Source organism: Glycine max, chromosome 6, assembly GCF_000004515.6.
Source record: "Glycine max cultivar Williams 82 chromosome 6, Glycine_max_v4.0, whole genome shotgun sequence".
Taxonomy (NCBI): domain Eukaryota; kingdom Viridiplantae; phylum Streptophyta; class Magnoliopsida; order Fabales; family Fabaceae; genus Glycine; species Glycine max.
Window position 1 is genome coordinate 3,439,694 of NC_038242.2, and position 24,392 is coordinate 3,464,085.

Below are 24,392 nucleotides of genomic sequence, written 5' to 3' on the forward strand. Positions count from 1 at the left end.
TTTCATTCTTACAAATAAAAATAAATGAATTGAATTGAATCACCACTGTCAAAAGTATACTACAATCTAAAAGCTAAAACTAGCGAATAAGGCCCAAGTACTATATATGTACAAGAACAAATTAATCCCAAATAACTTAAAAAAATATATAAAAAAACACTGAATAATTTTTTTGGATCTATGGATCAGTATTGAGGGATTTCAATCTTGGGTATGGTCAAATTGAAACGGGACTTCTTGGATGGATGAGGACTGGTAACCTCGTCATCGACGAAGAACCTTGCTGAGAAGTCCGGAAAAGCCGGGAGGTTGAGATCGAAATCGCGGTGGCTTCCTGTGTGAGTGGACCCCACTCCCTCAGAGGCGGTTACGGCGCTGTTACCGCCTTCGTAGTGACAACGTTTGTGTCCTCCCAAGGCCTGTCCTGTCGAAAACGTCTTGTGGCAGATGGAGCACTCGTGGGTCCTACCACCACCGTTCGACGCCGAACTCGTCGTCACGGCGGAGGAGGTCGGGTGGTTTTCTCCGGCGAGCTTCCGGTGGCTGGCCTTGTGTCCTCCGAGTGCTTGGTAAGAGGAGAAGGCTTTGTTGCAAACCGAACATTTGTAGCTCAGTTTGGCGGCGGATAGCGGCGCAGAATTGTTGTCGGAGACAGCGGGTTTGGCGGTGGAGACACTGCCGGCGCCGCCGCGAGCGAGCATGATGAGACAAAGAGCGAGGTACTCTTCCTCGGTGCATGAAGGGTGTTGCAGTTGTTGCTCCGTGCGGCTACGCTTAGAACGCTTTCCTTTCGTCCACGGTGTCTCTAAGTAACTGAGACTGGTTTCTTCAAAGGGACTAAACGATGGAGTGGCTGTGGTGGGTGATTGAAGAGCTTCCAAAGCCATTTGAAGTGTAAGCACTTGTGAAATCTGTAATAGAGTGTGAAAGGGAATTAGAGAAGTGCTTGTGCTTGTGCTTGTGCTTATGCTTGTGGTTAATTTTGAGTGAGAGTGAAGAATGGGGTTGAAGGGGATTTATATAAGGAGGGTGAGGAAATGAGGGAAGTTGCGTGACAATTGCTGAGAAAAGTAGGCGCAACGAAGTGTAATACTATAATACAGGTGGAAAAAGAGTGGAGCACGTGTTTTAATTAGTCATGAGAATAGTTTTCTTGGTGGCTAGTGGACCTCTAAGTCGGTCAAATTAATTGCTACTAACTGCGAGTATTTATTTATTTTTAGCAAAAAGAGAAATAAAAAACAAGACCAAGTGAACAGTTCCAATCCAAGTTCAAAAAGTCAAAATCCGCAAAAAAGTAAAAGAACAATTTTTCTATTTTTTTAATAAATAAAAAAACTTAAATAGAGTTCGTCCACAGCAGCCGGTAGGCAAGTGTAAGTAGCAAGCCACCAACGACTTTTCTCGGTCAATATCTTAGGGTGTGACTTGAAATCGAATAGTTGAACAACGACGAAAGTGAGTCATTCATGCATCATTCAGGGTGTGTATGCACTATCCACTATGCAATGCAAATTACCGAGGGAATTAAATTAAAAAAAAAAAATGAGAAGATAATTGGGGCACCGCCATTTGGTTTGTTACGAGGTTTTCTTTGTTGTTGTTGTGGTGGGGAAAACAAGTGGAGTGGGATGTTACCACTAATTTTCAATTCTATTTTTTCACGCCATTCAGACAAGTGGAGGCTGTGGAGCACATTATAGCTGTTCAAAGAAGGTTCAAGAATATATGCAGCAGAATTAATTTCTCAGCACAAGGAGCCCAGGATCATTTGAACTTGTGGCTATCGTACCTCCCGAACCGAGTTCGGATTCGTCCAGCTCCATCGCTCCACGTACATTGCTCGTAGTTTTGAGCTACATACACACAATTCAAACTTAGTTCAGCTAACTCAACTGAAGGTTTGTTTGGGTAATAATTGAATGGGAGTTTTAAAGTAAAATGATGCCTCAACAATAAGTGTTGAATCTAGCATTCGCGACAAGTTCTTATAACGTGGCGAATTACGTTTTAAATTTTTGTTAAAAGATGTATTTATATTCAATGTTTCATCATGCCTTCAATAAAATTGTTTCAAAAATAGATATTATGAAAAACAAAATAATGACTCATGAAATTTAGTTTGAACATGAATCTCAAACTTCAAAATACATAGTGGAATTCTCTCAAAACAAAAATTTATTTTCAATCAAGGGATATGCTAAACATAAAAACAAATCCTAAGTTTTTAGTGATTTTGAAAATCAGTTTGGACCTTTTAAATGAAAATTTTCACATTTTAAACTATGATAGATAGTTATTCCTTATCCTTTATCATAAAATTTACACATTTCATGTTGGGGAATGCCAAAAAGAAAGAATGAAAGATCCTAAGTTTAAAAACTTTGTATAAATATTTTTAATTCTGTCTAACCATGAATTTAAGGAGGGCATTATCCCCTCCTCTATTTAAATTGTGTGTCTTTCAATAAAAAATTTCATGTATGTTTCTTTCTGATTAGTCCTTAAGGTCACACATCTATGTACTTAGTTTTGTCAACTCTATACTCAAGTACTAAAGTGTATGAACACATTATTTTGCTTGTTTCACAAGTCACAAAACACAATGTATCTTTTAACATGTTACCGTGTTCCAATGGTTTGGTGGTTTTGTCAACTAGTGGTATAGAGTCCATCTAAAGAGTGTTATGAGGATTTGTGGTATTCTTTTCAAGAGGTACCTACACATTTCTTCTTGATTGATCAATATGTATATGTTTGTGCATTCACTGTTAGGAAGATTTTCGATATAAGGTCATCAATTCAAACTATCGACTCTGATATCAATTGTTAGGGAATTGAGAGGAATAAATATGGGAAAGATTTACATCAATGAGCAACCACGTAAGAAAACTTAATATCATACTTTAACCCAAAACTTTAAGACTCAGGTCTATAAATTTACTATTCACTTATATGATGTTTAATTTTTTTAGTTCTATTTAATATGAAGTTTCACCTCACATTACTCCAACATGAACTTATAAGTTATAATTGTTTAATCTCAACCCAATGATTCAAGTAAAGTCAATCTAAACTAAGTCAATTTTCATTACCAGAATTAAATAGCTTACACATAAAATTTTAAAAACATATGTGGAAAAATACTGTAAAAATGCTTTTCATTATTCATCATGTTGACTTGTTTTAGTAAGCAGAAAGGAAAGGAAGATGTTTGTGATTAATGTTATTAGAATTTGTGTCATTGATTATTTTTTCTTACCATTGAATGTTAATTTTCACGTGGATGAAAATTTAATCTTATTATTACTACTTGATGACAGAATTTTTGGAGGTAGGACGCAAGTGAAGAAGCTCAAATTTTTTTTTGGACGAGAGTTTTGTCATTTAATTTGACTTTTGAACCGCGTGCGTGTTAGTGTCAGTACAAGGCCGATTAACCAATTGGGTAACAAGGAACAACCACTGCTTTTGAAGTCCTTCGTTTAGACAAATATCTAGACCAGGAGTATAAACTATTGGATTGAGCAAGCAACGCGAAGCATTCAAATTCACACGTGCACTTGTCAAAACATTTTTCTATGGTTTCTAGATAAGAACCAAAATTAGTTTACCAAAGAACACTTGATATTCATGCACCAAAAGAGAAAACATTGAACATTGTACGTACTTTTGACTTTTTTTTCTTAACTAAAATATTCTAGTTCTGGTTAGTAGTACGTTTTTTGATCCATATTTAATTTAAGAATACACTTAAACTGTTAAAAGTGACAATTGTGCATGATGCAGAAAAAAAACTTTACAGAATACAAAGAGATACAACTTCATGGATTGTGTATTTGTTTTTTTTTTTTTTGGTACAGAGCATACATTGTGTATATTTCAGCACATCAAGTTTCATCAAAATTCGCAAATTTTGCATTTTTTAAAAGTAGTAAACTATTTTTTAAAATTATAATCCATTCTTAAATTTTAATTTTCAATAAAATTTATTTATGTTATAATTTAAACTTACAAGAAAAATGGCAGCGATACTCTATTTTTTTTTCAAAAATAAAGGTGGGATTGTGGATTTTCCAAAAATAAAATATACAGATGATTAATTATTTTATAACAACCGTGTGATAAATTTTTCTCTAGACTAAAAAAAATATTCGTGAAATAAATGCTGCCTAAGTATTTATAGAAAAATATGAGTTTGATTCATGCATAATATATCCTTCGGGAAAAGCAAGTAAGTTTAAGTATATCAAAGTCAAATATTAAGAATTAATCTTACAATCATCCTAAACGAGAGAATGTTATAAAATATATCAGAGTCTTATGTGAAGTTAAAAGCCCCGATTATAATGGTAAAATAAATGTTTTGTCTTCCATTATTGTTAAATTGAGTTCCTATCACAAATATACTAAAACTTCTAATTATAGTGGTAAAAAATAGGTGTTGAACTCGGCATAACTTAAATTCCTATCAAAAGTATTTTGCTGCTTGTATTAATAGGATAAAAATGAGGATTGGAAAGGAAATTTGTAGCTATGCTTTGGTGATTAGCGAGAATGGAGAAAGAAACAAAAAATAATTAGAAAAATTAGACTTTTAGTTTTAGGAATGACAAAGTAGGAGTCAATAATAAAAAAAGACAGGATATGTTAAGTAATTTAACCCATCAACCCGCTTGATCCGATGAGTTGGGGTGGGTTAATTGTTGGGCTGGCCCCTTTCCCATCAATTCATATATTTTTTTTTTTTTACATTTTTAAGGATTAATAATGTGTGGTTAGATTAATTTGTTTTTATGAATGTGTTTGTAATTAGTTAAAGTATTTGGTTTCTTAAAATATTATTATTTAATGTCTGTGTGTTAAGAAATGTCATTTTATTTTTAAATATCATTTTAATGTTTCCTTTTTATTCTTGTGTGCTAGTTGAATTTGCTTAGTATATCACATATGGCTATTTGATTAAAATTAAAATTACAGGAGTTTATGAGTATCAAGATGAATTTTTAATGGATTTTGGTGGGTCAACGCACTACTCTCTTCAGACTCATTTTTTTTCCTTGAAAGGAGTCTTCAGACTCAGATATAAACTAAAAAAAACGCACAAGTTTAGTGGAATAAAATAAAAATATAAATAAATTTTAACTAATTTAACTTTATTTATTGTCATTATTTCTCAAATAATTTTAAATTAATTTAAATGCTGCATCATCTTTAATAAATATAATTAAAGAGAGTTTAAAAATAACAAACTATATTTTTTTTTAAAATCCTAAATAAAATAACGTCATTTTCCCGAACATGCACCTCTCCTCACCACATCAAGGGCAAATTGGAGGAGTGAGTGGTAAAAACCAAAAGGGAAAGGGAACACTAGTAGCAGACTTGCGGTTGGACGAAATTGCCCTTTGGCAGATTATTTAATTTTATTTATATTTCAATAATAGAAAAACGAATAAAAAATAAAATAAAAGCCTTGGTGAGTATTATTACAATATTACCCAATTGTTTTGCGTTCCAATGGAAAAGTGAGAAGTGAAGAGAATGCGGGTTGTTTGTTGCTCCAATTCAGGCGTGAGTGCCACTCTTCCATCTTTCCCTTGTCCCAGATTCCCTCCACTCATTGCAATTTCTTCGATCCGCTTTCTAAATTCCACACCCCTCCGTTCCACTGCTTCGCGTAATCTTCAATCTTTAATCTTCAATCGCAACTATTATTCTCGTCTTTCTTCCAACATAATAAGATTTCTTTCTTTGTGTTTGTGTTTGGTTGCCCAGCGCGACAAGTTACAAGAATGGCTTCGAAGAATGCTCAACAAGACACGCGCTTAGCCAGAATCGCCTCTGCGATCCGAGTCATCCCCGACTTTCCTAAGCCAGGTCGCTACTCTCTTCTTCTCTGATCCGACGACGTCCTGCCCTCGTTTTCGTTGTACCATGTGCTTATGTTATGTTGCATTCCTTGTTTGTGTCAGGAATTTTGTTTCAGGACATAACCACGCTGCTTCTTGATACAAAGGCTTTCAAAGACACCGTTGACTTGTTTGTTGAGAGGTACAGAGATCAAAACATCAATGTTGTCGCAGGTACTCTACACTCCCACACTTCACTCACTCACTCGCTACTTCTATTCTATCCTTAATTTCATGCTTTGTTGCTCTTCGTCAATTATGTATTAATGCATACTTCTCATCAAATGAATTATGTGTATCTATATCACCTCACGATCTTTCATCTGCCTCGTGGAGCCAACTTATTTATTGCAAAATTGGGTATAGTGAGGGTGTGATAGTGATTTAAGGATTAAGACTTCATGTTACGAAAGAAAAAAGACATAATGGGCCCTTTTCCTATGTAAATCACGGTGGGTCTTACACCTCTTACCATTGTAGTTCTGCACCTTTCCCGTAACATGACATGACATTGTCATGTTCTTTATTAACTCGAGGACGTGATCCTATACCGTGAGTTTAGTGCTAGGTGAACAAGAGTTTTACTGTTATGTTCTTCAGCTTTTTATATTATAAGAATAAATGCCTTTTTTTTTTCCTTCCAATTCTAGGAATCTAGTCTGCAATTTGTGATGGATGGCGGCATTGTTTCCTTGTCTATGGTCACAAGTCATAATTATGTCTTTCTCTTGACCTGTTTCAAGTACAATGCCGATACTATTTACTGGAATGATCTCTTGAATAGCAAAAATTCATTAATTTACCGAGTTCCATACAAATTACTAAACTGGGTTTTTTTTTTAAACTCCCAACATCAGAAGATAGTGGAAGCATAATTAGATACCTATCAGCAATAATGTTGCTCCCATTCTGGATGGTTCATTTTCCTTTACTTTTCGTTAAAATGAGTTACTAATTTGTGTTTGATACCTGTATCTATGACCCAATGCAGGAGTTGAAGCAAGGGGCTTTATATTTGGTCCACCCATTGCATTAGCTATTGGAGCAAAATTTGTCCCCATGAGGAAACCCAATAAATTGCCTGGTATACATGTTTTGTATCTCTCTTTTGAAGTAATTGCATATAATACTGGCAGAATTTTCTACTTAGCTGATAATTATGATTTGAGATCTTTGAATTGCTGTGTTGTGTATGTTCCTCTAATTCTAAGTTTTGTACTTCTTCAATGTGGTCATTAAATGCTCTTAAAGTTTCTATGACAGAGAAGATGTTTTGATTTATTTGAATGGTCATGTTTCAATTATCTTTACAGGGGAGGTTATCTCAGAAGAGTATTCTTTGGAGTATGGAACAGACAAAATGGAGATGCATGTAGGGGCTGTACAACCTGGAGAACGAGCCTTAATCATAGATGATCTTATTGCCACTGGGGGAACGTTAGGTGCAGCAATTAAGCTTCTAGGTAAACTTGTCAATATTAATATTTTATGGGCTAGCAAAGAAAATCCTTTGAGTGAAAGTTAATGTTTCTGCCTTCTTAAAGCTATCCTTGAGTGGGTCCTGACTCCCATCCTAATCACACTTATTGGTTTCATATGATGTGCCTCTCTCCTTAAAAGTAAGAGCTGTAGTAAAGAGGCTTTGTTGTACCTTAGAAAGAACTTGTATTTTTTTGTTTATGAATTAAAAAAAAAGTCTTTAGAGGTTGTGCAAATGACCAAATCTGGACTTAGGACCTATTGAGCCACAAAAGAGATCATCCTATCAATGATTTTAGCATTCACGATTATCATTTTTCTTTCTATTTATTTATACATTCAGAAAAATAATGCATGCATGATGTACTATAATGGTGTTTTCAAGTGACTGTTTAACTTGGAAGCGTGTTTTGTAGTGTTTAATGCTTAACACTATCAGCATTTCAATACATTCTTTGTTGTTCTGTTTGTTACTCTCTTTATTGCAGAACGTGTTGGGGTGCATGTTGTGGAGTGTGCTTGTGTGATTGAATTACCAGAGTTAAAGGTACAGCCTTAACATATACTTATCCTCACCTTGGCTAATTGTTTGGCTTAATTTATTTCTTACATATATAATACATGTTGTAACTTTAAAAAGTTATCTTTGTAAGTTACAGTTTGCTTTTTAGGAACTCAAGCAACATTAGCAAAACTAAAGAATGTCAGTAAAAGTTGAATTATATGTTTGAAAATTTTGTTTTGAGATACATTAATCTAAAAAATTCTTGTGTAGGCACTGTGTGCAAAGTAATTTGTGTACTGAGCTAATGGATAATGACTTGATTTGAAATTTTCAAATTTAAGTACCACCTAATAGGACTTGTCAAATAAATTGGATTTTTTTTAAGGTAATGTTTGAATAAACTTCTCGACAAACACTTATAGGAGAAAAAAGTAAATAAGTAAAATAAATCAAATTTCTCTCTTAAGTTAAAAATCAACTTATGCACCACTTGAATCTTAATGCTTCATTTATATTTTATAGGGATATGTATGTGTATTTATACAAATGAGCATAAACCAAACTATAAAATAATTAATCCTATTATTTTGGATCAAATCATTGTCCTATTAATGATAATTTGGAAAGCTAATAAGAAAAATAAAAGCTGATAACAATCAATACTTCCCTTCAAACTGGAGCATATTTGTCAGATGCATCCAGCTTCTTACATATATAAGTTATCCTAGGACCATAAGGACTTTGTCAACATGTTAGCAAGTTGTTCCTTAGAGCTCACAAAAGTAGTCTTGAGCTCACTAAACATCTATATGTTTAGTCTTCTAATGAAAGATAGCATTTGAAATGCCATGAAGTCCATCTCCCAAAACTTCAACTCTTGAAGCATATGCTTTAACCACAGTAGTTCACAAGTTGTATTAGCCACCGCCCAATACTCTTCTTCTGTACTTGATCTTGCAGCTTAAATTTGCTTCTTACTTTTCCTCAATATCAAGTCCCCACCAATAAGAACACAATAGCCTATCGTGGATATTCTATCACTAGCATCTCTTTCCCAATTTGCATTTGTATGTACAATGATGTTAGCCTTGTTCATATCAATAAGCCCTTTGCCAGGTAATCCTTTGATGCATCTCAGGATCTGAACAACTACATACCAATGACTATCACATGGTGCATTGAGAAATTGACTGACAGCATTAACATGAAAGGAAATGTATGTTATTATCATTGTGAGATAATTTAACTTTCCAACTTTTTTTTATATCTGCTAGGGCTCCCCCTAAGTTGGTAGAAACTTGTCATCTAGTTTCTCTAAAGATGAGAGAATTTCTACAAATTATTTTGTACATAAGATAATTTTCACTTATGGAGAAGATCATTTCATTTTTTTCTTCTCCTAGAAGTTCTTCTGGATAAGCTTATCCAAACAGGTCCTTCGGAGGTCATCAGTAGTCGTGTGGTGCCTTGATTTAACATGTTTGATTTTAAAATAATGCAAGTACAAATCTTGCTGGAGGCTCATAGAAAGTTCTGTCACCACTTGAATTCCTCTCTATTTTGGGAAAAATGTAAATTATATTAAACCCAAAATGATACAATAATAAACGGAACATACCCCGCTGTTAAAGAAAATCAAAAGTCTCCCTAATACAAGAAGACCTATATTGATTATATTCTACATGGTTTATTAGAGCTTCTGGACTCTGGTTCTGAAGTTTTGTAGGCACTAATGATTCTTAACGTACGTCCATGTAGGTGTTTTCTATTTTTTACTTATCAGAAATGCCATAACTTTCGCATTCTTTTGGTCTGGCTATTGACTAGTTTTAAAAATGTTTTGTTGTGCATTATATGCATTGGTTATAGTGTATTCTTTTTGCTGTGCATTGCATTGCTAATTTGAATACCGAATCTTAAAAAGAGTTGCGACAGAAAATTCATTTCTATAAACTATTTTTCCTTTTCAGGGGCGGGATAGGCTGGGAGACAAGTCGCTGTTTGTCTTGATTAAAGGGGGAGCCTGATTTTGTGTTTTTATTATTTTAGCTGGCTCTTGTTAGGAGCTTTATTGATGGCTGCTTAGATTTCCTCAAGATATATATTTTGATGCTGCGGAAACGGAAAGCTCAGTTCTGCTCAATTATTGTTATTATCATTATCTGTGACGATTGACGAATGAGAGAACGACGGCTATAATATAGGACTTGCTTGCCCCTTGGCAGCGGAAACTTAAATTTAATGACACATGTAAAAGGAACGGAACTCCATCTGATGCTCGTTTGGAGTGTGCTTCCTTAAAACTGATATGCTCATAACGTATAGCCACAGATATGCATCAAGTCACGATCAAATTAATTTAATTAATCACTTCGTGCTTAAATTTAAATATTGTAAAATCAATGGTAAATTGCACATAACTTCACTGTAGTTTCGACATTTTTTCAACTTCTGAATATTTTGTAATTCTTTTGTTGAAAAAAAAAATCTGTATCTTATTTCATTTTTATAGAGAATTTATTGGTAGAAGCTTTTAAAGAAATAAATCTATAAAATATTAAATAACAATAAAGTAACATATCAAATAAATCACAATCTTAATGGCATATTTGATCACTTAATCATTATTTTTCAAATTTTACCGAAGTTTTCTTTTTTTTTTTTTGTGAATTTTACCTGATAAGTTTTTAGTTCTTGTGTATTTTGTCATCTAAGTTTATTTTTCATGAATTTTATCATCCTAATTATTTAATTTATGTGCATTTTTATCATCATGTTGATAAAAAAATATTATTTTAGAAAAATTGGTAAAATGTACAAATTGAAAAGTTAAGTGATAAAATTTACATAATGATAAAAGTTTGATGGTAAAATGTGTAATTAAGCTTAAATCATAAATGAAAAAAATATTTTAAAATTCATAATTTAAAACTTTTACACGGATGTGTTTGACACAATTAACTTACAAACTAGGATGGTGATTAGGGTGGGTACCTTGGCATGTTCTCCTTTCTGGAAAAGTTATTGTAGTCACCAATAGATCTTACATTTATCACTTTTCACTTATCTTTTATCATATTAAATTTGGTCCTGGAAAAATAATTATCGACCTCCATAATATCAAATCTTTTGCAAACACCATATCATTGACAATCTCTCTTTTATGACCTTGTATCCAATCCTTTTTCCTAGTAATTGAAGGACAATAGAATCATGTTAGGATTGCAAAGTACCTTGAAGACACTATCCACCAAAAACACCTTTCAAAGTAACTTGTTATCTCCTTCATGTTTATGTGAATTAGCTTATGGGTAGAGGTGACAATATGTGTTGGATTAGTCGGACCAACCCAAACCCGTATGATAAAATATAGGACTTGGATTTAAAATTGAGGTTGAATTACATGTGGTCTTTTTAACCCGATTCAATCATGGCCTAATGCGGAATTAACTTGCAAACTTTCTTTAAAAGTCCATAAAATTGGACTTTTATAAAGTTTAAGCTTCATTTTAAAGACATGGGTTGAATTTATTTTTTGTCTGACTTATTATAGGCTACACCTCACATAATAATCTATTTTGTAAGCTTTACTTATGTTATGGGTGATAAGATTTATTTTCTATCTAATGGGACCACTTATTATTACTAGAAATTTTGTTTTGAGAAGAAACTTTTTTTCTTGGGACGTGCAAGACTGCAAGGTGATGGTTGTAAATAATTTTTTTAGCAAAAAAAAAAAAGAGATACCATCCACTAATTAGTTTCATTGTATGTTTATTTTTAAATGAATGATTCTAAATTATTATCTTGCAATACCAATTCCTTCTTAATTTGTCTACTTTCTAAAATATAGAAAACATTAAGTTATCATTTAGTTATGCTCAAATAGAGAAGAATTAATAAAAAAAATTCAAATTTTTGTGAAGTCTTAAATATTTTTTTTCTAACTCTCTTCTCTTTCATTCCTCACCACCAAACCATAGCAAAACGTTTATTTTTATGTTTTAAGATGTTAAAAAAATATACTGAAAGAACACTTAAAACTTTCATAAAAGGTTTTTGTCCAGTATGAACCCACCCTATGAACCCACAGTGACTTTCCATCGAGGAGTTTATAGACCCTGCCTGCCGCTTACTAGCAACTCTTGCGCCACTTTGGTCGATCGTTTCCTTTACGATTAAAATGTCGAATCGATCCAGTCAGGGTAGACACCATGACAACAACAATAACCATAACAAGGGTTTCTCCAAAACCCATAGTCAGAAGAAATTCGCCCCCAAAACTCAAAATCCCAATCCTAACCCCACTCCAACCCTCTCAACCTCCCTCAGACAAACACAATCATCTGTCTCTTCCACCAGTAGCAGAGGCCAGAATGGGAATTTCGTTAAATACTTGCCACAAGACGAGGCCGTGGCAGCGGGTCTCGGCGCCGAAGATGGAGCATTGGATCCCCTCGAATCTCAGAGAGTCGTTGATCTTTTGAACACACACTTGTCACTCTTGCTCAAGTTCAAACCCAAGGAATTCTGGACACAAGGTTACTACTTCCACACTCGTCTAATTATTCTTTTATTTATTCCTTTTTCAATCAAATCAAATCCCATATAATACTAATAATATTCAATTTGCTCTTTAATTTTGTAATGTACTACTGTTACGTTTGGAGTGCTTATTTATTTGTATAATCTCCGTGTTAATGTTGCTAATTGTATTTGCAGTGGCTACTGACACCTCCCTGCATGAGTTTTTGGACAGCTTCTTGCAGTTCAGGAGCAGGTGGTACGATTTCCCTCATCGCGGGGTGAGAGGGATTGTTGCCGGTGTTATTGTTGGAGAGCTCGAGTTGAGTCGCCGCGTTTTCATGGTATTGTATCGAATGTAAGTTTCTCATAAGTTGGAATCATGCTCTCTGCTTTGGACTCTCTTTTCTTTAATGATGTGTGATTTTTTGATGCGCGCGACTTGCAGTTCTTCAAATAAAGACCCCGGTGCTCGACCAGCTGATGCCCTCAGTTTGAGAGACCATGAAGGTGGGATATCCCTTATCCTTGTTTGTGTTCTGGACAATGGGATACATTTTTGTTTGAATCACTACTACAGCTTGTTACTGATTACCTGGAAAAACAGTGCATACTTTACGATGCATGCGCATGTGGGCTTCATTTGTATGCCTTGGCACAGGCAGCATTTGGGCTCACATTGGAACAACGTTTTCGTACATGTTCCATAAATGTTATGTGTATATAAGAAATAGGACGTGTCTGGAACTGCGCCTAGACTCTTGTTAATGCAAATCCTACAATGTATAACGTATGGTTTGAAACGTGTTTTTTTGCTTATAGACGCAATTCTATACACCCATATAATTGCTTGTAGTTGATAAAACTGGTCATTTACAGCCTTACAGGCAAAGGTGGTATTTTATTCTTAAAAAATGTGTTTGGACATATTGCTTACCTTATCAGCGGTGTGTGCATTTATTGGTATACTAATTAAACATCTTGCATTTATTGATGTTTGGGAAAATTATTTCCATTGCGGATTCATGTTAGGTAATTACCTCATATATTGTATTCTGTATTGTGATTCACCGTTGTTCTATAATTTTGCCTGTAGTTCTTTTGCAGGAGAAGAAGTTGCTTGAGTTGCCGAAGTTGTTGGATATATGTGCCATATACTATCATGAAAATGAAGAACTGACAAGATCACTGGTGAGAATTTCTATTTAATAGTGGATTACTTAGTATGAGGGCCAGCCCTGGCACAATGGTAAAGTTGCGCCTTAGTGACCTGTTGGCCATGGGTTCGAATCCGGAAACAGTCTCTTTTATATGCAAGGGGAAGGTTGCGTACAATAACTCCTTGTTATGTTCCTTTTCTGTAATTTCACTTTAATCTTTCATTTTTTGATTCATTACTATGTTCTTAACTTCTTATTGCTCCTTGATTGATGGTGATTTTATGTGTAAATTTTGACTTATTATTTATTATAAAATTCTTTAACTTTGCATTTTTTGTTTTTGAGCATCCATATATGTATATAATGTAGTATAAACTATTTAGTTTGTATTATAATATTTAAAATAACAGCCATCTCGCTTCCCACTATCTTGCTATAGCATTTTTGAGCTGGCCACTACGCACTACTATCTGAGAATGAGATTGATTACTATGTTTATAGGTATATATTATAACTTATGTTGGATTTATAATCCTTAGAATAGCTGCTGTCCCAATATTTGCTATAGTGCTTTTGGGACTAGCTTCTCTGCTGCTATCCAAGATTGATAACTGTGGTAATAGAAAAGGGAATTTGCATTATTTCACCTACAGGTGCATAATCAGCCAACTGATATGACATTTTCTGTGGAATGGACAGAATCATTATTATCATGGTGATGTTAATCAGTAGATCATTTTCCATGTGGCTTCCAGATGTTAATCTCTTAATAGAATTTTTCATTGCCTAGTATTGAGAATAAAACAGAGTAGAGATTTAAGGTTCTGTATGCAATACAATGAATTGTTTATTAGCATTGTCTATTTCTTGATGCCGATGGTTGTCATTCCAGTAATATGTAGAAATCTATAATAACTAATAATCACTTAAAACAACAAGTTAGATTCTGTTTTTTCTTTTTTGTCACAGGTGTCTTTGTTGCAAGTTTATATCTTTGATGCTTTTTTGGTTTTATTTTCACAAAATAATAGATGAAGTTCATTAAGATGTTTTCCCTTATTGTTGATTGTGAAATGGAATGCATGATAGTTTTTGGTGTTCCGTCTTCCTCTCTCCTGAATTGACCAGTCTATTTAATTCTGTTGCTCTCTGTTTTATTTTACTCTCAATCTTTGTGTTTTTTGGTTCAGTTGAGTTGTACCGTCTCTAGAAGGTCCTATTACTTTATTGGTCAAGAAAAATATAGAAGGATAATCCAACCTTGTAATTTTGTGTGCATTACACCCGTACACATATTATGTTTGTATAGCTATCTCAATCTAAGGGGTTGTTCTATGTAAACTTTGTTGTGGAATTGAACTGCTTCCTGCTGTGCATTTAACTTGCCTTGCTGACTTTTCTCTTTCTCTGTGTCTCAGGTTAGAAATTCTTTGAATGCTCAGCCTTGGATCCATAATAATCTGACTGCAGTAATATCGCATTTTCTAGGAATTGTCAGCAAAATGCATGAACGTTGTAGTTCGTCATTGGAGGTATTCTTGTAATTTGACTTCGTATAATTGAATATCCATAATGTTAATTACTTTCTATTTTGCTTTGAGTTTTTATACTGACTTTGGGTTAACTAGTTAAGTTTTTTGAGAAAATAAGTTTTGGTTGTTACTTGTTATTACAAGTAGATATTACATCATGAATCATATTATTGGTTAGATTGATAAGGTTAGTTTTGACGTTCAACAAACTGTTTTGTTTCATGAGAATTCTGAAAGTTACTTGATGGACATCTTCTCGATATTTCAATATTTCATCCCTTTTCTTTTGTTTGTTTAGGTGCTGTTATTTAATTTATTCATTCATTTGCAGATTAATGAAATATAATAGAAATTGTTTTTTCATATTTGTATGTTTGTGACCAATGCATTTCATAAGGAAATCATAATATAAAGTCCAACAACATTTTTTATGTCTTGCTGTTAGAATTTATATTATGCTGAAGAGCATTTCGATTTTATTGTTAGAATTTATACTTTGAACATAACAAAAAGATAATCTTGGACTCTGTCAAAAAAAAAAAAGAAGATAATCTTGGACAGGCACATGCCTCCACACATGCCAAAGAAAAGGAAATGGGACCTGTGGCAGAGACATACTTCACCAGACTTTGTTGGGTGATATGTGTTGAGAGAAACTTGTTTACAATATGTGCATACATTACTGTTTCTGTATTATTTGGATGTATGTAAAGAACATACATATTTTGATCTTATAAATTTAAATGATTAATTAATCATTTTTTGGTTAGAATAATATAGTATCTAAGTATGACTCCTTCACTTTTATCTTTTGAGTTCCCTTTGAACATCCTGTAGACCAATAATGTTCCTGATGTTCTTCTTTCCATAAAATATTTGACTTATTTAAAATGCATTGATGGATAGAAATGTCTTTCAGAAAACCGTTGATAATTGACCGCATGTCTAAATCTTGATAGAAAGTTCATGTGTATAATTATAGTATAAAGGAAACAATTACAATTAAAATTGACAACTTCCTTTTTGGGGATTATGTGCAGGTCTTATTTTCTTCTGGAAATCTCGATCACCATAATGCTGCTTTTCTTCAAGCTGATCTGCTGGAGGTGAGTCACTTTATTTTTTCCCCTCTCTTTGACATTGAATTGTAACCCAATCTTCTTTTATGGGGGTGATAAACCAGTATCTTTGTAACCTCCTAAAGTATGGGATAATTAATTGGCTTAGTTCCGCTAAGAAAGTTGATTGAATTTATATTCCCCATCTCTAATGGTCCATTTATTGGAAAAGAGCCAAGAGGGAAAATACATCTACAGAAAGGCAGCATACAAGTGCAACTTTAAGTGGACAGTATTTACAAGAAAAGTGGGAATTCCAGAGAGAATGACCATCTCATGTGCTCTTTAGCATTTGTGTTGAGCTTCCATGATTCTGGAATGACCACACTTTCTTTTCCAACCAGATACTCTCCATTGTACGGGTACACTAGTCTTAGCCATTTGTTTAACCTTGACTTGTGAAGTTACCTGCTACTGCAGCCAATCCCTCAAACTGTCTTGGGCATACTCCAGCTAACCCTAGACATTATACAATAGCTACATAAAGCTTTGAATATATGGCATTTACAGCAAATCAATCATAAGTAATATTTTCCCTATCTCACTTATAAAGCCCTATTTCTACAACCTCAGATATTTCATGTACAATAACTACTGCCCATATTTCAAGGTGATTGAAGTGTAATTTTGCTGAGGCAAATGACATGCCAGGGAATTGTGTATTGGCCCTGCCATAATTTTTTAAAAATAAGTAGCATTTAGTTTATTCACATTGAAAAATGTTGAGCCACAATTTATCTAGTTCTTCAACATATGCAGCATAATATTAATGCCATTTGTTTGTGTGATAGGTAATGGACTTTATAAATGATGCAATTGTATCAATGGACTCTTTTGTTAGTGCATACGAACCAGCAGCTGTTTTCTTCTCTTGCCCAGTTGAAATGAGGTATTTTTTAATTATTTTTTTTACTGCAAAATGAGGTATTCTTTACCACTGAAACTTTGTTTTTCATGATGAGTTAAGGCTGAATGCAATAAATTTCCATGGGAAAAATATGACTTACCAAACATTGCATTTGGTGTATCATGCGTTACATATTTGTGTTGATTGATTTATCTAAACAGAATCAATAATTAAGTTTTCTAATTGATTTTTTTTTTGGAAGACTTCAATGTTTTTTCTGTTCTGTATAATTGTGTAGTTATGGGAATGAGGAACTGCTGAGCCTCCTTGCCCGATTGCATGATTCACTTATTCCATCATTGCAAAAGGGATTCCGTATGATTTTTGCTGACAAACAAGATGGCACAGTATCTAATATCTTAGTAAGTTTGAAGATGTTAAAAATTAGATTGGTAAAGTTTGGTTGGCAACTATTGCACTTGTGCTATCTAAGTGATGAAGTGTTCAGAGATAGCATCCCTCTTCTAGCTGCCACAAAGATGTTTCCTGCCAATGTAGAGGACCCAGTCATCAGAGCTGATATTCTGGTTCAAACATTTAGAGAGATCAATTCAGTATCAGTACATTCTCAGGAAAGCCATCAGAAGGAAACATTTCTTCAAGATGTTGAAAGAAATTTCAATATACTAAGCAGGATTGAGAGATTAAAGGATAGCGGTAATGATCTTATTTGCACAGTAGTATAAATCATTACATGTGTTTGTAGCATAAATTGCCTGGCTTAGTATGGTTTATGGCGAAAAGCTTGATCCAACAAAGTTTTTTAGTTGGCTAATCCTTCATTCCCCTTTGAGATGTAAGGCATAATTACTTCTCTCTGATCCTTCAAAATTATACTGTACACTGTTGCACTTTTTCCATTAGTCATGGTTTGTTGTGTAACATATGCTTGCTCCTTTTCTTTTTCTAATCCAGTTGCTCTGATACAGGATGGATATTCATTGATGATGAACAGTTTCAATATATATCTGGGATGTTGAGTTCTGTTTATAAGGAGCTGTATTCTGCCACAACCCCTGCGCCAAACCAAACATTGCTGATGGATGAAAATGCTGCAATTACAGAGTCAAACATCAGTCAGATTAGGGACCTGTTCCCTGATTATGGTAAAGATTTTTTAGCTGCGTGTCTTGAGGTCTATGACCAGAAGCCAGAAGAGGTTATTCAAAGAATTTTAGAGGGAACCCTTCATGAAGATCTGCAGAAGCTGGACACCTCGCTAGAGACATTGCCTCCAGCCAAGGCTACCACTGTGGGTGGTAATGATAAAGGAAAAGGTAAATTAATTGATTCTACGTCAGCATCCTCAAATCCAGTTGTTAGGGGGAAACAACAGGCAGAGGGGACAGTGATGTCATCCTCTGCTTCACTAGGAAAATTTGTGAGGAAATCTAGAGCTAACTTGCCTGATCGCAGTATTCTGGATAAAAAGGATGAAAAAGATACATCAAAAACTGCTGCTATGATTTTACAATATGAATATGAAGATGAGTATGACGACTCTTTTGATGACTTGGGTCTAAGTGTAGCAGACTCTGGAGTAGAAGAAAATGAGACATTGAGCGACCAAATAAACGCAAAGTCAGGGAATTCGTGGGCAACAGGGGGTAACTCTGTCAAAAATGCCCCTGATTCAAAATGGGGCTCCAGGAAAAGACCGCAGTACTTTGTAAAGGATGGTAAGAATTACAGCTACAAAGTGGCTGGTGCAGTAGCAGTGGCAAATTCTGATGAAGCTTCGCTAGTAACGCAAGCTCAGAAAGAATTGATACATGGCCTTGGATGTGGAGGCAACCTTCCTCTTGGCGCGGTAAAGAAAGTGATGGATTCCTACAAGGAGGATGATAACCAATCCCAGTCTTCTGAAATGGAAGGGAGAGGGATTTCGGGCAATTCGTTTGGTAGGGGAAGGAAGGAAAGTGGAAAACAAATTGCATCTCATCAGCAGCAGGAGAAACAATCTGATGATTCCGAGGTGGATGGCAATAATCAAAGGGGGAGAGGGAGAGGAAGTGGCAGGGGAAGGGGGGGAGGAGGAGGAAGAAACAATCATTACCAGAAGGACCGAGCCATGAAGAAGCATTTCTCTGGAATGAGTGGTTATTAAGCGCACAAGAGAATATTTCTTACATGCTAAGATACCATACTTCATCTTCTCGGTAACTATTTGGCTTTTGCCCAAAACCTTATATTTTTGCAAGGTTAAGGTTCAATGAGGTGCATAGATATAGTGCTACATAGCTCATACATAGTGGCATTATCGAAAGCACAATCAGTTCTTGATACCAACATCCTCTACAACAGCAAGAATAGTATAATGTCTGTAAAGGTTGATTTAAACTCCATCCCGGGATCACATTTTGTTTAGAAGGATTTGGGTGTATTTTAGCCTACATTTCCTTTCAAGTAGGGCATATGAATAACTTATACAGGTACATATAGCTTTCAAATACAATAAATGGGTAATGGTGTTCATCTGGCAGTACACAAATTAATTTCAGTTCAAATCTCAACATGAAAACAATATATTCGGTCGCCCCACTGGCCACTAGTAAACTGTGCCTCATAAAAGACTTTACTCTTTCACACTATCATGACACTAATTAGTGTCAGTTGCTAATGTACTTTCGAACGATTAGCAGCAACCAATTCTGTTACGTATTCAGTCTTTTAGTGAGTTTGTAATGGGTATGGAGTAAGCTGTCGAGTATTTCGGTGTCATTTTTTTTTATAAAATTAATGTAATATTTTGATGTAATTAAGGCTTCTCTACTCGTGGATTCCTATGGGTCACTTTCAAAGACCTTTTCTTTCTTTAAGTTTTTCATAAAAAAATAACAATAGAATAATTAGATAATCAACATCAAGTTAATTGCAAAGAATCAAATCTATTTTTATTTGTTTCACTCAAATTTTTATAGTTGTTTTCAGCATTGCAATTGTAATTATATTGGATATTTTCATTAGATGTATTATATGGAACTTTGTTCCTGGCTTTGCAATTTATCTTTGATATTCTTTTTATTTAGAAGGTAATAATCTAATAGTTCATTTTTCTTCTAATTTTTCAAAACCACTAGAATTTTAATAGATTTCCTTTACGCATTAGACGAGCTATGACTTTTGAAAACGTAAATTGACGTCAGTTTTCACTAATTGGTGTCATTAATATAGTAATATTTTTTTTTCTGCGTCATTAATATAATATTAAATATCGTTAAAAATTGACAGCACAATAATGTGTTAATTTCATTGTGAATATAATTTTACAAATATTATAATAAGTTTATTTTAACATTAAAATTGCTCTAATAACAAATGAAGGCGTATTTTCAATATTCTCTTACCACCCAAATAGCAGTCACATTTGTGACACTTTTCATTTCTCTAAAACTTTCTTATTGTCACGTTACATAACCAATCATAGAATTCCATGTTTGGATATGAAAAAAAAATGCTCTAACACATGTTACTTTTGAATTAAAGTGGAGGAAAGTCGTTGATCTAAACACACTCTTGTCTTGCTTTTTTTTTTTTTTTAACGATTATATTTAAAGTTTTGACTCTCAGATAAAATCTTAAGGTATTTTTGTAAACTGTAACTTTTGAATTAACTATGAAAATAGTAATTTTTAGTGAAGCTTAGTGACAATTAAAATTTATGTCTCTTCTCCAAAACCTGTAGGGAATCTAAGTCCAAACTTAAAATTAATATATGGCCCCATCTAAGCCACACTTGTAGACTTATTTCTCATGATTGGATTGATATCTGCAGCCAATCCGTTAATTTTGTGAATGTTACTTTTGTGAACAATATAATTCTTTTTCAATAAAAAAACTACTTTCCAAATAAAAATTGCTAGACTATTAAAATAAAATAAAAAACAAAGTCGAGTCGTACCTCATGCTTTTAATTATTTTTCTTCTAGTCAAAACTGATCATGGTGCCGCATCCATACCATAAGGGACACCTGCTTCTCTTTTATTACAGCACTCTCAAAACACATTATAGGAAACTCCAAAGAAGAACCCTTCCTTATTCAGAAACAACAATAATGGACCCTAGAATATGGAGCAAACTACCTCCTGATGTTGTAGAACACATACTTTTGTTACTTCCTCTCAAAACACTCTTGAATCTCAGACCCACTTGCAAGGCCTTCACCTGTCTCCTCTTTTCACCTTCATTTGTTTCCAAACACTCTTCTTCTTTATCTTCTTCCTCTTTATCACCCTTCTCTTCCTTTCTCTTACTCTCCCATCCTCAATTCCCTCACTATTTCCGTCTCTACGATTCCAACCTTTGCTCTTGGCGAACCCTCTCTCTCTCCCTCTCCAACTCTCTACCCTTCTCTTCTTCCTTCACTCTTGTTTCCTCCTCTGGTGGCCTCTTTTGTCTCTTCAACCCCACCTCTTCTACCTTTCTTGTGTACAACCTCTTTGTCAAGTCCTTCAGAAAAATCGAATCCCCAACAAGTCTTTCTCTTTATTTGGGACATGTCACTTTTGTTACCACCCCTCTTGGCTACTACATAGTACTTCTTCGTTCAAAGTCAACTTCCAACACTAGTGTCTTTGTTTATGATTCTAACGAACTCTCTTGTCGGTCTTTTGAGGGTTTCAATGCTGTTCTCAGCGGCAGTATTCACCAGCAGGGTACTTTCTTCGATGGGGGCTTGTATTTCACAACCCCGGAACCATTTTCAGTGGTGCCTATTGATTTGGATAGTGGAAGATGGGAGAGACACGTTGCTGAGTTGCCACAACAAGTCACTTTCATGAGGCTGGTGAGTGATGGAGAAGGGAAGTTGTACTTGCTTAGTGGTATTGGGAACGATGGAATCTTGAGGAGCATCAAGTTGTGGGAATTAACAAAGGGTGAAAGGGTTTGGGTGGAAGTGGTGGTGTTGCCTGAGATTAGGTGTAGGAAATTTGTGTGGGTTTGTTAACATAGCTAGGAGCATGTTTATTGCTTCTGGCATGAGGGAATGATCTTCGTTTGCTGCTATATGTGGCCAGAGATATTGTATTACAGTGTTTTGAAGAGGACTTGGGATTGGCTTCCAAGGTGCCCCTATTTGCCTCTCAAATCTAGCTGTGGTTTCAAGTGGTTTTCTTTTGTTCCAAAGCTCTATGCTTCGGTGTGAGTTGTTAATTAGAGAAATTATTACACAATCTAAGACTATCATGTGATGGTTATGGTCTTCACCAATCTTTATGTGATGTATAATTGGAATCTTCAGTTTACAAAGATATATAGTAAGACTTAATTATGTATCACATAGAAGTTGGTCAAGAACATATGTAGTAGGCTTAGATCATATAGTAATTTTTCGAGTGAGTAAGTTCTCCTGTTTAGTGATAAGTAGTAGTGTTGGAATATTGGATCCTGTTTGTTTCGTGTAGTCACGAACTCATGCTGTTGTTTTGGATATATAATAATAATGCGTGTAAGTTCTGTGTGATAACTTTTGGAATTTAATTTTGTGCAAGGTGCAGTGCAGGACTTCTGATTTTGCTCTGGTGGCTTACTGCAAGCAATTAAGAAGCTATCGCCAACCATAACTCCAGCTAAATTACAAAAAAAAAAAAAAACTTGCTCGTTTTTCCTTTCTGAGTAATGGCTTATTTTTCAAAATAATAGCTTATTCTAGTCAAAATGCATGTTTGCTATTTTTTTTATGAAAAATAATAGTTTATTTTTAAAAAACTTTCTGGAAGATTTCTCAATCTAAACATTTTTTTAACATTTTTCACATTAATTTTAGGTTGATTCTCAGCATTACATATCACTTATTTTATTTTATTTTATTTTATAATTTAAATAATTATTTAATCTATTCCAACAATTGTAATTCTTCTTTAAGTTTTACTAAATAGACTCCTCAAGTAGCCTTTTGTCGTTATATTTCATTCAATATTATATAGAAAATGTCAACGGATACATTAAGGAATACTAACATTATTATTATTATTATTATTATACATTAAGGAATACTAACATTATTATTATTACGTGTAGGGCCCATAAAAACTTTTAATACCAATGCTTAAATTAGCAGGGAATGTTTCACTGAAATTTGTCAAACATGTGCTCTTATAAAACTAACAAAGATAAACTGTATTAGTGCTATATATAAAAGGGCCCTAAACTTAATTTGTAAACAAAATTTAAAGTTATAGACCTACATTTCATTTGGTAGCTTTGGATCAGTTGATTGTTCATTTTATCACCTCTAGCGAAAGTTGGATGAGAGGCGAAGTAGATTAGGTGAGAAGTGGAGAAGAGTGAGAAAAAAAAAGTACCAAAAGATATGAGAGAACTTTTAATAATTTAAAATTATAATTAGAAATTAATTTTAGTAAAAATCAATTTCATAAATGCTCATCTAAACACACTCGATAAGAGAAAAGCTAGAGAGGAAAGGCTTAGACAGTTTGATCTGACAGATATAGAATTTGAAAAGCTTAGACGTAGTTAAACAAAATGAATCTGGAAAACATGTACAGTATATACTATTTTTGATATGGAATGATATAGTTAATAGAACGAACGGAGTGTACATTGATCCTTAATCTTAATCTTATACACAGGAGACAATGAATGAGATTCTTTAAAGTAGTAATTTAAAGAATGTCTGACTCATCCCCACAATGTGGCACCCATGAACTGCTTTTTTGTTATTTCTTGATGAAAATTTCTGTTTATACATTCATGGAGACTCCCACGTTCCTACAACAATATTAAAAGGGGGGGGGGGCGCATGATATTCATCAACAATACTTAAGAGTTAAGAGAGCTTTCTTGAGTTCTTACAAGATCGCTATCAATCTGCTGTAACCATTAATCACAATTAGTCATCTCCCAATGATTACGCTTAGACCCAATTGCCCTTTCGATGACAGTTTCAAGTTTTATTGAGTCTAAGGTGTTTCAAGTAACATTATTCTAAATTATCATGGCATGGATTTTAATTCCCTAGAGTTGTCGTGTGCCTGGCATTGGCCCCACAGAGGACTCCTCAGTTTAGTTACAGGAAACTAGGGCCAACCCTGACAATGACTAATAATTAAAATAAGATTTGCAAAGGAAATCAGCTCTAGTACTAACATTTTTCTTCTTCTTGGAATTGGGTATAAATATGTCTGAACTCTCAAGCTTTTGCTGAAGCAGCAAGCACCAATTAACTTCTCTTTGCAGTGGCATTAGACCAAAAAATAATACCGTAGGCTTCTAAGCAAACAGAAAAATAAA

At 34.2% G+C, this 24,392-nt stretch overlaps 4 protein-coding genes across 4 annotated transcripts; 3 read left to right on the forward strand and 1 right to left on the reverse strand.

Annotated features, from left to right (window-relative positions):
• SCTF-1 (zinc finger protein ZAT10) lies at window positions 1–1,096 on the reverse strand. Its single transcript, XM_003525880.5, has one exon. It carries the CDS (start codon window positions 885–887, stop codon window positions 186–188), a length of 702 nt encoding a protein of 233 aa, XP_003525928.1. The 5' UTR covers window positions 888–1,096; the 3' UTR covers window positions 1–185.
• Window positions 1,097–5,493: 4,397 nt separating this feature from the next.
• On the forward strand, window positions 5,494–10,203 carry LOC100777103 (adenine phosphoribosyltransferase 1). The gene is made up of 7 exons (XM_003525881.5): window positions 5,494–5,680; window positions 5,779–5,880; window positions 5,976–6,086; window positions 6,904–6,996; window positions 7,226–7,375; window positions 7,880–7,938; window positions 9,867–10,203. Exons 1-7 carry the CDS (start codon window positions 5,545–5,547, stop codon window positions 9,921–9,923), a joined length of 708 nt encoding a protein of 235 aa, XP_003525929.1. The 5' UTR covers window positions 5,494–5,544; the 3' UTR covers window positions 9,924–10,203.
• A 1,726-nt stretch (window positions 10,204–11,929) lies between these two features.
• Window positions 11,930–19,612, forward strand: LOC100798202 (activating signal cointegrator 1 complex subunit 2). The gene is made up of 9 exons (XM_003527686.5): window positions 11,930–12,437; window positions 12,619–12,778; window positions 12,869–12,930; window positions 13,517–13,611; window positions 14,999–15,112; window positions 16,153–16,218; window positions 17,022–17,119; window positions 17,376–17,794; window positions 18,067–19,612. Exons 1-9 carry the CDS (start codon window positions 12,080–12,082, stop codon window positions 19,242–19,244), a joined length of 2,550 nt encoding a protein of 849 aa, XP_003527734.1. The 5' UTR covers window positions 11,930–12,079; the 3' UTR covers window positions 19,245–19,612.
• Window positions 19,613–21,055: 1,443 nt separating this feature from the next.
• On the forward strand, window positions 21,056–22,640 carry LOC100779761 (F-box/kelch-repeat protein At5g43190). Its single transcript, XM_014777255.3, has one exon. It carries the CDS (start codon window positions 21,079–21,081, stop codon window positions 22,084–22,086), a length of 1,008 nt encoding a protein of 335 aa, XP_014632741.3. The 5' UTR covers window positions 21,056–21,078; the 3' UTR covers window positions 22,087–22,640.
• Window positions 22,641–24,392: the final 1,752 nt, after the last annotated feature.

Excerpts from the sequence above, each read along its gene's own strand:
- LOC100779761 (XM_014777255.3), top strand. The coding sequence starts at position 21,079 with ATGGTGCCGCATCCATACCATAAGGGACACCTGCTTCTCTTTTATTAC.
- LOC100777103 (XM_003525881.5), top strand. The coding sequence starts at position 5,545 with ATGCGGGTTGTTTGTTGCTCCAATTCAGGCGTGAGTGCCACTCTTCCA. Across the intron at positions 5,881-5,975 it reads CCCCGACTTTCCTAAGCCAG|GAATTTTGTTTCAGGACATA; the intron begins GTCGCTACTCTC and ends TGTTTGTGTCAG. Across the intron at positions 7,376-7,879 it reads TGCAGCAATTAAGCTTCTAG|AACGTGTTGGGGTGCATGTT; the intron begins GTAAACTTGTCA and ends TCTTTATTGCAG.
- LOC100798202 (XM_003527686.5), top strand. The coding sequence starts at position 12,080 with ATGTCGAATCGATCCAGTCAGGGTAGACACCATGACAACAACAATAAC. Across the intron at positions 12,931-13,516 it reads CAGTTTGAGAGACCATGAAG|TTCTTTTGCAGGAGAAGAAG; the intron begins GTGGGATATCCC and ends TTTTGCCTGTAG. Across the intron at positions 17,120-17,375 it reads TCTTGCCCAGTTGAAATGAG|TTATGGGAATGAGGAACTGC; the intron begins GTATTTTTTAAT and ends ATAATTGTGTAG.
- SCTF-1 (XM_003525880.5), bottom strand. The coding sequence starts at position 887 with ATGGCTTTGGAAGCTCTTCAATCACCCACCACAGCCACTCCATCGTTT.